The 13,147-nt window shown below is 43.8% G+C and overlaps 1 protein-coding gene across 4 annotated transcripts in view; it reads left to right on the top strand.

Moving 5' to 3' along the window:
• PTPRB (protein tyrosine phosphatase receptor type B) overlaps window positions 1-13,147 on the top strand; it is a 67,883-nt gene that overhangs the window by 3,244 nt on the left and 51,492 nt on the right. For 2 of the 4 annotated variants that reach the window (XM_085221280.1, XM_085221272.1), the window contains exons 3-4: window positions 6,180-6,418; window positions 11,435-11,711. In XM_085221280.1, coding sequence (XP_085077406.1) covers window positions 6,180-6,418; window positions 11,435-11,711 — 516 coding nt within the window. Of the gene's footprint in view, window positions 1-6,179; window positions 6,419-11,019; window positions 11,342-11,434; window positions 11,712-13,147 lie in introns of those variants that run through there. The other 2 variants (XM_085221285.1, XM_085221293.1) reach the window with 2 other exon arrangements.

The following is a 13,147-nucleotide window of genomic DNA, read 5'->3' as shown; positions in this document are numbered from 1 at the left end:
TAAAGTGTTGCTTAATAGATTCAAGGTAAACTTGAATCCTTTTCTTACTCATCATCAGAGAAGGAGCAATTTAAAACCAATGAATACTGAGCAAGACAACTGTCCTGGTAAAGAAGCCTGTTGATTCACTGTATTAGTTATCTCCTTTTTGACAGTTCGTGGAAGCTGAGAAGTGAATTATACCTTGTGATCCACAATACCTAACTAAGAATCCCAAGTATTCAAGAGTAGAAGTAATGCAGAGATGCATTTTTTCAAATGAAAATATTAATAAGTACCGCAAGAAAAAAAAGCTAATGCCCACAGTGTTGATCTTGATGGTCATATAAACGTCAAAAATTTCAATGCTGAATTCTTAAAATTACTCTTCTAAGCACATCTGTTTAAATTCAGCAAACCCTGCAGTGAATAATCCTAAAATAACATATTCAATCTATATTTAGATAAGATAGTAAAAACTAAGCAAACTTTGGAGCTGAAATGGCTGTATATTTTTCTACTCCTGACTAATATCACATTTGATTATAATTTTTTTTTCATAGTATTCATAAAAAACACTGATATTTTCACAATGGAGTAACTTACTGAATTGAATCCCAAATATCAGCTCAGATAAAGAACATGCTCCAAACCCAACAACTGCAAAAAACTTTAGACTGAAAATTATTCACTAACTGAAGAATGATTTCAAACAGGGAGATAAAAGTCATTACTCACAGTGCTGCAGAGACTGATGTGTGGCCTGGAGGGTAGTCTAGTCACAGAAGTTAACATGAACTGTTTTGTAATGCAGTACTCTGCGTTGCATTTCCCTTCTGCTGCAACATATACAATAGGGACATCTCCTGAAGTAAATGTAGCTGCAAAACCCTAGAACTGTGGTTACTAGCATTAAACCTCGTTCAGAAGAGAAGCTGATTTTGTAGAGGAGCATGGCTTGATTACTTACTGTTGCATGTCAGGTATTTAAGAAGCATAGTGGGATCTGCAATGATATAAAACAGACAAGAAAGTCAAACAGTACCTTTTTATCTCTTGTTTTATTTACAGTTCTGATATTGACAAAATATCAGATATTATACATAAGCAAAATGCTGACATGCCCTCTGTCACTGACTGTTACCTCCTGCCTCTGATCCCATCCCAGCTTCTGGTTCTGTATCTTTGCTTCCTTATCACCTTGTCACATTGGCTTCTCCCTTCCTATTATCCCATTATCAGTTTGGCTAGTCCATATATGAGCACTACCTCCACTACCAACACTCCTATCATCATCAGTGGTGAGATGGGTTGGAGAGCAGGGCAGTGTACGCTCAGGGTATACTCTGAACCAGGTGAGCAACATGGTAAGGAAAGATAAGTGCATCATCCTGCTGGTCTTCTTGGGAAAGGGGAAGAACGCCAAAGAAAAGTGGCAGAATGCAGGAAAAGTTTCCACTCTCACTCAATTTTGTAATCATATTAATATCTCTGGACCTTCGCTTTTCCACCATAGTGTTGGTAATAACTGCAGCAATCCATCCACAGGTTGCTAAAAGGTTGGATTTTTCTGTGTGCCCTTTACATTTTTCTCCGCAACAAAATAGATCAGGAAGAGTCAGTATTTTCACTTTACTTTTGGATGGACTCAAATTTTTTTCCTAAAAAAACATTTAGCCAAACCTGTTTTGATCTCCCTGAACTATTATATTATAGGGTTTATTAAGCAAAAGAATTTCATTAGAAAATACTAAAATGAAACACTAAAAATTACTTGAATCTTCCTTCTTTGCTCTAAGCAATACCTGGCTAAACACTTCTGCTCAGCTCCTCCTGGAAAAAGGAAACTACCAGTGTCAGACCCCTGGGCGTAACTACAAGTCCCTGCACACAATCTAATACCACACTGAGATAAGCTCAAAGATAAATGTATTTTCACATTTTCTAAATATAACAGAAAAAATTACACTATAGTCCAGGTCTTTTGTTTTGGTAATTTTTCAAAGTCTCAGTGATACCTAGTTCAATGAATATAGAATAAAAACAGATAAGCTACTTTCATAGGAAATGTAGTGTCAAAAGCAGCTCCCCAGAGCAACCAAGAGGATGGCTTGTCCTGCTTTACTATTTCATCCGAGCTGCAAGTGCTAACAAAAGTATCAGTTCCAGGCAACTAGACTGGTAATTCTCATAATTAAGTTCTCTCTTTATTTTGTATTGATCTCTTTGCAGAGAGCAGACTGAATTTCAGCTTCTAGATATCCAAATATCAGAAAGGGCTTAATACCTTTTCCCCAGTTTAAGTGCTTCCATGCCATCTGCAGAGCTCCAGACCTGCTTCTGCCTACCCAGAAAGACATAGGTCTTCCTTTGGCCCTATAAGAGCCCTAAGCAGCTGTCCCAGGTGCCCCAAGGCATTTCAGATCACACTAATTATCGACATTTAGGCAACAGAGCTGATCCCTAAGTGTCTACACAGCAGCTACCCTTCTAAGCTCTCTTCCATAGAGACCCATGGAGTTAATGGGGCCTGGATACCATAAAAACACTTCCAGGTGCGCTGGGGCTCTCTGGAGTGTCAGAAGCAGGGCTGATAGAGCTATGGCATTATCACCATTGTTATCTGGGATCTTCCGCTGGCTGAAAGAGCTTCCAAATAGCTACTTCAGCATTTCAAAACCCAGCAAGTCCAGGAGATATCCATCCTCTCTGGCATGAAAAACAAGCCTTTGTAACCTCTACAGCATTTAAGATAAATAAGACATTTTTCTGAAGTGGCAAACATTTTGCAGTTTTCAAAAGCGTGGGGAAAAAAAGACAATTTAGCAATTTTGTTATTCTGTCATATTCCTGCAAGCAATTCTTTTTTCTTTTTTTAAGTCTTTCTTCTTGCAGTTTATTTCCAACTACTCAGTAGGCAACCAGAAAAACTAATTTTCCTGCATGTACAGAGATTATAAAACCACCCCTTGGAGTGTAAAATCTTACTGTCAGCAAGTTAGATGCAGCCTTACACAGCATTTTTTCTTATACAACAGATAACTGAATCATTTGTGTTTCACTAGCAATGCAGCCTCTGTGCTCTGAAGCTGTGCTTTATGGGGCAGGCAGGTTGATCCAATGCAAGCAGCTGCAGCAAGCTGCCCTACACTGGCTAGCCCAAGCCTGAAAGCGCTGCTATAGGGTTCCTGGTGCTTGACAAGGAACCAGGAATATTCACACAGCGTTTTGCTCAGCATACATGCAGTACTGATGGATTTCTTTTGCTTGTAAGTGACCTGCTGCTGTGCAGATGGATGCAGTTTGCAGTACACCCCATGGATGAAATATGCACTTAGTCATAATGTCATAATTTCTCCAGGGTGTGCTACTGATGATTACAATGGTATGTTCACACACTGTGCATCATTCAGCCACTATTGATCAATGCCACTGTCAGTTCTGCAGTTCTGTTCCCATGAACAGTTTTATGACTGTTTTCCAAAGAGACTGCTAGAACAACGTTAAACACTTCTGAGAAATCCCACTGGTGGGATTCCTGTGTACTTAGCTGATATCCAGATAGGAGGTGAGTTTTTTCTGGTTTATAAGGGATACAAATTTGAAATTCAAGTTTTGTAGAAATCTGTTTGTTGGAGTCTTACAGTAAAGAGTTCTCTTTTGCAAGTGTCTGCTACTGAAGAAGATACGTGAGGGCCCTTATACTAGGACTCTAGTGGCTTTCCTTAGATAATTTAAACCTGGATCATGACATGCTTGAAGGGCAGGGAGAGCTGGACCCTTATAGTTCAGCACTGCATACATGAAAAGTGCTGGTATACATGCCCCAAGTTTCAGTACGGCCTACTGCCACAGGTTGTTAGCTTCTGGGTGAAGGCTGAAGCTGAAGAAAAGAGCCAGGTGGGGCAGTGACCGAGTACCCCTTCCTAGTACTTCCCCAGGCTGGTGGCACAGGTTGAGGACCAGGCATTTTCCTGGCAGTGATGTTGGCCTCTCCACTCAGCTCCTGCACCAGGAGTATTGCTTACCCGGGGTGCTGGGTCCCGCAGATGCTCTTGGCAGAACTACAGACCATTTATGGAGTAGCAGCTCTCCTAAAATACAATTGGCACTGGAATGTCAATGTCTTCCTGTTGGAATAGCTGCTATTTGTCTGTAAACAAAGCCAAGATTTTTTTAATGTGCTTTTAAGTTGGGTGTGTAAATCTATATTTAGGAACCCAATTGAGTGGCCTTTTTTTCTAAGTGGCTGCTGACCACCCAGACGTCATTTTTTTAAAGCTATCTTCCTATCAGTAGCCTACTCCCTGCTGAAGTTGGAGATATTTGAGAGGCACAGAGCCAGCAGGCTTAATCCTATCCACGTCATCAGTGTTGGCATTTCTAGTTGCCTACCACAGGCTTTCAGAGACTCCTAACAGGAGATCACACCGCCAGGAACAGAGTGACATGGATTTGAGACTAAGTTGGGACTTGTGTCAGCTAAAGGGTATGCTTCAGTAGCTGACAACAGCTTGAGCACGGGGCTGCCCTTGCCAGGCTCTTCCCTGACCTTTGGATGGAGACCACGGAGGTACGTGATGCAGGACCACAGCAGACTTTGCACCATAGGCACTCTGCAGTGGATTTTGCAAACACAGCACCAGCAGCATGAGGGTTGTCATTCAGTGTTGAAGCAAACCTGAGCGTTTCTTTGTAAAAGAAAGTAAAATGCAATCAGCAGTCTTATTTTCCATGCCTTGACTTTGAAAAATATTTGATCAACAGTTTTTGTACTGAAATGGATACTTGGTCATTTTTATTTCCAGGGAAACACAGAAAAAAGGAGGGAAAATGTTTCAAGTAGGTATCATCCCATCCTGGCAAGCCTTACAAAAGGATGCTGAACTACATACCTGATGAATGCACCATGCTGTCAAGCATAAGAAACATTTCTATGAAAGTGTCACTTGCAAGGGTTTATAATCTCACTTTTATTTCTGGATGCAAAGGAAAGTACCATGAGTTTTACTAAATTAACATGTTAACATGCATGTTTACACATATACCAAAAATAATAGAATCCCAAGAAAACATAATAGTGATTTAATGGAAGCTCATCTATTGATCCTTTGGGTAAAGAGGTAATCACATGTTGGCCTGTGAAGACATCATAATTGCACACCAAGTAATTACATTTGGAAGCTTCTGCTGCAATTTAACTCAGTCTTTTTTTTTTTTTTTTCTAAGAGGGCTTGTGAGCTAAAATTATTATGAATGGCAACCAGCCCAGTGGCTCAGCAACAAAACAAGGTTCTGTCATGTTGTAGACCCCAGTTCAAGGACAGACAAAGTGTCTTGGGCATTGGGCCAACACACACTAGCTGTACTCCAGCAATGGCAGGGCAGTCTTTTGTGAGGAGAAGGGGCCAGTGAGTAATTTCAATCACTTAGCTGAAACGTGATGCTACCAGATGTAGAGGCCACCACAGATTGAACCCTGCCCTCACAGCCACAAAGAAAGGATATTAAATACATACCAATTGGGAGGAAGAGCCATGAAAATGTGGAGGAAAAATGTGTAGTAAAATCTTTCCTGCACTCTAATTGCAACTTTGACATTCTCCGAAGGATACGTGACTAAAAAAGCAAACCCAGAGTTATATTTGCAGACACTTTAGTTAAATGATACCATTGTTAACTGAACCTTGGAAATAGGGCAGTCAGGACTTAGCATGGTTTCTACATGGGACATATTTAAAATCACAAGAGGAATGTCCCATGTGGGCACAAGGAACTTTATTACCATGCACAAAGTCATAATTTGTATTTATATCAGCAAAAGGCAGATGAGAATCTATGCCATGTGCTTACACATTGGGCTTTTTATTGACTGTATAAAGCTGAAATCATGCAGTTTGACAAAACACGTAAGTGAAAAAGTTATGAGTGAAAACATTGTGTTATTAATGACAAATTACAAGCTTTCTCCACACTTTGGAACCAGTGAGGAACTGCATTTAAAATGAATGGTATGAAAGTTCGTGGATATTTTGTGCAAACTTCGATGTTGATGCAAAATGTTTGCACTGAAAGCAAAAACTCCAGAACTGACAGGTGCATTTAAGCTACTTAGACGCTATAACAAACATATTTATTGGCATCTAAGGAACTGGTTATAAAAATGTAGAGCTCCTTTTAATTTCCTTTATTTATCTTAGATCTCCAAGATGCAGACACTTTTGTATGGAGTACTACAACTACATCCTCCCCTTTAAACACTGCTACCTCTAGGCCTGACAAGCTGCCAGCGAGTAGCAGCACACGGATGTCCATCAGAAATGTGACTGAACGCTTCACAAAACACTTCATTGAAAACCTCTACTTCGACTTGAAATCTGCAGTAACAGAGAAACCCACAGTCCCAACTACTCCACAATACTCCAGCACTACGGAGGAGGTAAGGCAGACAAATTATTGATTGATTTTTATTAAGCCTGCTCCACTCAGTGGAGCCTGAGAGCTATTACAGGTGGATGTTTCACAGACTAAAAAAAACTAACTGGACTAGCAGGACTGAGCTTTGTTCTTTATTTTGATGGGATTCTTTGTTCATGCTGATAGTTCCCTTTGCTATAAGTACATCTGCAGAAAAAATCTGCCTCTTCCGTACAGCACAATCGTAGTGCACACAGTGCTTTGGGAAAATGGCTAAGCTACAGGAAAAATGTTCAGGATACGTGAGTAGCAATGGAATGCTCGTGGATGTGGCAGGAGACACAGGAGCTGAGGTATCCGTTCCCAGCAACTTAGCCTCTGCCACGGGTTTGTTGCATGATGTGAGGGTCTTGCTCTAACTCTGTTCTAAGAAACAGTGTGTTTTATGAGCTCTTTTAGGATATTTGAGTTCTAAAATTGCACACATGGTTTATAGACTAAAGCAAGTAAAAACTCAGTGTTCTAACTTGCATTATGAGGAACCCTTCCCTTGACGCTGGTCAGCTTATCTGCTGACTGATAGTCAGAGGGAAGACTCACAGCTGCTCCTTCATCTGTGTGCTGTTCCAGAGTCCACACACAAACAACTCTGGCAGAGGAGGGGAATGCAGGTGCCAGCCCCATACACAGAAGAAGCTAAAAATGAGCATTCAGTACCTCCAATCTTCTGTTTTTGTGTGGGCAAGCCACAAACAAGTAAATTGAGAGCAAATCTGGCATCATCATTGGCAAAATGTCCACAGTTACACCTAAAGCACTCAGGAGATGATTGGTCACCATTTTGCTATCAATACATAGGGATTAGAGCTGAAAATCCCTAAATCCCCTGGCTTTTTGTTCAGGAGAGTGCACTGCACTCTATTTATTGGGGTCAGTGAACGTGTTTCAGCTATTACTTTCGGTGTTAGTGTTACTGTAGATGAGAGTAAGAACAACAGGAGCTTCTACATATCCTGATTATTTTAAGGAAATCCTGTACAGTCTGGTTTGAACAACATCACTGCAGACTGCTTCAGACAGGGAGAAAGTACAATTGTCACCCAGGACAATTACTGACTTCAGGGTTTATGGACCCTGTCAATACTATTCTAATGCTGGCCACAAGGGACAGAGCTGATGATGGATGCACCGCACCCTAGTCCAGAGGTGATGGATGGTTCTTTCAAAATATTATTTGGAGTTGGTGCAGGCAGGCTGAGCTAATTACCCCATGTTCTCTGCTCATATGTAAGCCTCTTGCACAGAATATTTGTCTCTTCCAAATGGAAATGCCATGTGGAAGCAGGTATTACCTGAATAGCCTCCAGCACTCCTACTGAATAGCCGCATCAGTGCTACAGGGAAGGCACTGTTTGAACTGAAGCTATCACCTCCTGGGTTCCTACCCCAGCTCATCTCCTCATTCGCTTGATTTGCACTGAGCAAGATGCTTAGGTCAAAGCCTTCAAACCCGATTCTTGGAGATAACCATGAAAAAAATTCATGAGTATGTGTCCCTGAAATGTCCAGCCATCTCTAGCCACTCAAACCTAGATACTCCATTTTGGACAAACAAACTTACCTTTTCTGGTCTCCATCTTTCAGCTTTCTTGTCCTTAGAGTAGAATTTAAAACTAGCACGCATATTTAAAAGATCAATTGGAGTTAACATGATACTTTGAAAACATGCGGAGTAATAATTGCTATCAGGAAGGCAATACCTTCTATGAACTGCATCTGCCCCAGGCCAGGTCCTCTTGTTTGCAAAATTAAAGCCTTGATGTTATTTGGCTGTGATCATGCCTACTCCAAGGGGGGGGGGGGGGGGGGGGAGGGAGGTGGACAACAATTCTAACACTTTAATCAAACAAAATGTTTAGTTTAGAGCAGCCTTGAATTTCAAGTAAAACTGCAGCTTGCACTTTCAAGCCACAACAAAAATTATGCAGAGCCCATTTCCTCTTGATTAGAGAGACAGAGAGGTTGGTGTATTTAAAAAAAAAAAAAAGTCAGGAAACCTTGGGAAAGTGTCTGAGAGAGACTTTGGAGCCTGCTATTAGAGACACATCCGGCCACTCCCTAAGTCACTTCCAGTTCTTTTTTTTTCCTTTTTAATTAGTTTCTTGGCTTGCCACACAGATCAGTAAGTGTTAAAGACTGCATGACTACTGATTTGCTAAAAGCCCATTTATTCAATAGCACTCTGGAAATAATTATGTCGACTATTCTATACACATATATTACTACCAGTGAATGAATGATCCCCTCTGCTTTATTTCAGTGTTGGCAGAGACATCTGCGGTAGACATTACTTCTAAAGCAGCTTTGTATGATGTATAGAAAGAAGTCCCCAAATCCATAAACCTTTGCTTTCTTACTAATATTAACTAGAACAAGTTAAGGATTTTATGATGGCAAGAATAAGAGTAATGAAGTAAGAATTTCTAATTTTTGGACAATGGTGAGAAGCAGCAACATGACTTTTCTCCATGTATTATCTTTTGTTAGCTGGAAAAGACAGACATTTCCAAGAATCTTTAAATTTCACTTTTGATAAGTTAATTTATTTCCTGGGTTTTATAAGTTTACAGTAACTTTTTTTTTCATACATTACATCTATCTAATTTACACCTACCTCTATACATCTGAGTTAGAGTTCCCCTGCAAATTCAAGCTCCATTTTCCAAGAAAATGCAGGTTGTTCTGAATATTCTCATTTTCAGAGAGGGGTCTGAAGTGCTCCAAACATCTCAATAAACATTCAAATTTGCTCTTCTTCAGTGCCAGAAAAATGTTGAAGTAGTTTATGCCACTCACTCACCAAAACATAATTATCTAAAAATGCAAAAATCTCTGACCTGGAACTGATTGCAAGACACTTATATCAGTTTAGCCCCAAACCCATCTAATACACACACCATCAACAGATTATCACTGAAACAGCTCTTTGAGGCACAGTCCTTCCTTTTATCTGAAGTATGTAAAACGCTTATTACAAGGGAGATTTAGTTCTGCAATGAGCTTGTCAATTCTGTAATAATCAATATATATTTATAACATCAAGTAAGATTATTGATCCTAAAGTTTTTGGACGCGAGTCTGCAGCTTAAAGCTCAACACTGCCTCTGCCAAGTCCTTAGGACCATACGTGGTGCTGCACTGGGACAGATGAAGTTTTCCACAAGCACAGGTAACCACCCACCAGTGCTAAGACATTTGGTTTCCCAGTGCAAACTAAGGTTTTTTAGATATCTGCATTGTGTTTGACAGGTGAATGCCCCCAAAATGCTACAGCAGCAGTTGTTGCGAAAGGCAGACTGACATTTTTAAATGGTAGCACCTTTTTCTCACTAAATATCAACACAGGGCAAAAGTAAAACAGGGATGAACTTGCTTGAGGTGCTGCTTTTAGAAGTTAGTTAAAACTATGTATGCATGTACAGAAAGATGCAGAGAAGTGCCACTTCCATCTGAAAAACATAAATGTTGAATTCTTCCCCCTTTACGCAACCACAAATTTACCCATGTGAGTATCTGATGGTCCACAACAATTTTTAACGGCTTCTTCTCCATCACCCCACCCTGCATCTGCACAGACATGAATTTTAAGAGGCTGAAAACTTAAATAAAAGGAAATGGGTGTGCGTGACAGAAGTGGAGAGCTGTGCTGCAGATATAGCTGAATTCAGAGTTGCTCACGGCTTTCTTTAAACACAGAGTCTTTTTGCTTTCTCCGGTGTGTAATTTTAGCTTGGGAGTTATTCTGGGGAATATTTCAAGGACAGGCGTTGATGCAAAGCAAAACAAAAAGCTTGGCCCTTGATACACGGGCTGCTCCTCTGAATATGGCACTGAAGGCGGCAGGTTGGCTCTGCTGGAGCCCTGCTGGCCTCATGATTCCCGCCACAGTGCTGCGGGATGAGGGAGAGGATGGAGGCCTTGGAAGTACACAGTGCACCCTGTGTGCCCCTGGGGCTGTCCTCAAGGCAAAGGTAGTGGGGATTAGCCATGCAGATCCCTAAGCCACAAAAGGGATGTTTTCTCATAATAAATAACTAGATAGATAGACAGATAAATAAATAAATAAGGGGAGCTGGAAGGGACATTCTGGGATGGCTGAGATCTAAAGGAGACAAGGCAGGCAAGCAGAAAGGTAGGCATGAGATGAGGGACAGGTGAGGTGAGAAGGGCAGGAGGCGCGAAATGGCGGCCACCCGCGTGAAGGGCCCAAAGGAGTGGCAGCCCCGTGGGGAAGGGGACAAGCGAGGAAGGAAGGGAGGAAGGCAGAAGGGGCCGAGAGGAAAGTGAGGGAAGAAGAGCCGGGGACCGGGGGAGGGAAGGATTCGGGGGCGGCGTCCCAGGACCCACCGCCGAGGACGACCCGCACCCCCCGAGCCGCCTATCATGGACCCCGGGACGCCGCCCCCGCATCGAGCAGCGAGGAAATCGCCTTTTGATTGCGGAAGTCCGCGGAAAGGGCTCCAGCGGAGTCAGCCCGGGTCAGAATGGCAGCGTGGGAAGCGGCGGCCGCTTCCCCCGCCTCCTCCACCCCCTCCGCCCCCCGCTCCTCCTCGGCCGCCGGGCAGCCCCCGCGCAACCCCCGCCGCCGCCGCCCCCCCCCCCCCTCGGCCGCAGGGAGGCGGCGAGGCGCCCGGGGCAGCCCCGAGCGCATGCAGCAAGCGGGCGGCCCGGCGGAGGGCTGGCTGGGCGGCCGCCGCGGGGAGCCAGCCCGGCGGGGAGCGGGGCCGGGGGCGCCCCCAGAGTCCGCGGGCCGCTCGCTTTCTTCATCCTTTCCCCTCCCCGCGAGGGGTTCCGCGGATAAAAGCGCGTGGCGATGCTGAGCTATGGAGCTGGACTCGCTCTGTGCACGGTGCTGGCGCTCAGCGAGGTGAGGAGGGCTGCGCAGGTGGGTTTGCCCCGAGGGCGGCAGCGGGGCCAGCCGGGGGGCGGCGCGGCTGCCGGCGGGTGTCGCAGCGTTCTGCCCGCTCTCTCTCCGCAGGCCGCGCGCGGGGAGGCTGCGGGCTGCAGCGCCAACCTGACGGAGCGCCGCGTGGCCGCGCGGAGCGCCTGGCTGCGCTGGAGCGCCGCGGCCCGCGCCTGCAACTTCAACCTGACGGGACGCTCCGAGGACGGACGGCCCGCTGGCTGCCGGCCCGCCAGCGCCGGCAACGGTTCCTACGGCTGCACCGTGCAGGACTTGGAAGCCGGGACTTGGTACCACCTCCGCATCGAGCCACTCGCCGACGGGGAGGCCGCCAACGTCACTCTGCAGACAGGTAAGCCGCTGCCAAAAGCTAGCCTGGCGGGCTGGGAGGGAGGCTTGGCCGGCGGTGAGTGCGTTCTGCTGCTCCTCAGCCCTTCGAGCTGCATGCCGGCACAGTGCTTCAAGAAGTAGTGACCGGTGGCATCCTTTCCGCTCATCCAAACTTGTTGGCTTCGTAGTTCCTCAGGTGACAGCATAGCTGTTGTGTTTAAAATGCAGTCCGTGTCATGACTGCTGGATGTAGTTCAAGGATAATTCACAGTTTCATTCTATCTAATGCCGTGTCATACTTTTTTATCCCATCTCATCAGAGTCTAGAAGTCAGAAAGTAAGGCTGAAATTTCTTGCACGTCCCTTTGTGCTGAAAACCACTAAGATGTTATGATGGGCTGATGTGTGAGGAGCATGGCTGTGCTGGATCCACGACTGACTGTGAAAATGCTCCAGCAGCATTTCCCTTTGTGTGTGTTTGTGTGTGCATGTGAACAACGCAGCACTGTGAAGCAAAGAGCCACACTGAGCAACCGACTGCAGTGGCAGAAGAATGGGACTCTTTCTATGCGTATCAGTGTTTTTTTTTTTTTAAGGATGATGATGTCCAGTTCAGCCTCTTAAAGGTGCTAACACAAGCCGCAAAAAGGAGATGTCTTAAATAAAGTCTGTCATTAAATACCTCCCTGATTTACTCAAAAAATCGTAGCATCAGAGAGGTGTTTTAGTATTTGCATTGAAGGTAATGGCAGCTAAGCACTTAGCAGTTGCTTAAGCACTTTGCTGTTCAGACACCTCATTTACTGTCAGACCATTTTCCCTACAGTAACTCTACAAGTACAGTAAATACCCTCCATTCAGCTTGGCAGCTGAAGTTTAAGAAGGTCTAGTGGCAAGTCTGCTGGTGTAGGTCAAGTAGTGTCTCTTGGTAGAAGCAAGAAATACTTTCTATGCAATCAGTGGTTTAGGTCCATATTGTATACAATCACAAATCTTTCAAATATTGGTAACTTGTAATTTGAAAATTGAAAGAATAAATCAACCATTGTCAGAGTGACAGGTATGAAACACTGCCAGTGCCAGGTACTAGAGCTCTAAGAAGGGACACTTGAGGTAGAGGAAAAGATATCACTTTAAATCACATTTTGGTTAATGCATAATTATTTAGGCAGTAGTTTGTATATGTCACACATGACTTTTACCAGTAAATGCATTTTGCGAGACTGTGAGATGATAAAAGTGACTGATGCAACTGCTGATTGTAGCTATACTGTATCAGCAATACTTGTAGCTGATGTCAGAGTCAAAAGACTGATTACAGTTCAAGCTGAAATACTACAAATTAGCTGACAGTAGTTGAAGTGCGGTTTCTGTTTGGGTTCTGTAGCGGAGATTTGTCAAAAGCATGAAATAAGAATAGAGGAGCTGTGGTTTCCTTCCAATTCAGCTGGTCAAATT

This window comes from Meleagris gallopavo, chromosome 1 (genome assembly GCF_905368555.1).
Source record: "Meleagris gallopavo chromosome 1, MGAL_WU_HG_1.1, whole genome shotgun sequence".
Taxonomy (NCBI): Eukaryota; Metazoa; Chordata; class Aves; order Galliformes; family Phasianidae; genus Meleagris; species Meleagris gallopavo.
The sequence above is the reverse complement of the archived record's forward strand: the minus strand, read 5'-3'. Positions and strand labels throughout refer to the sequence as shown.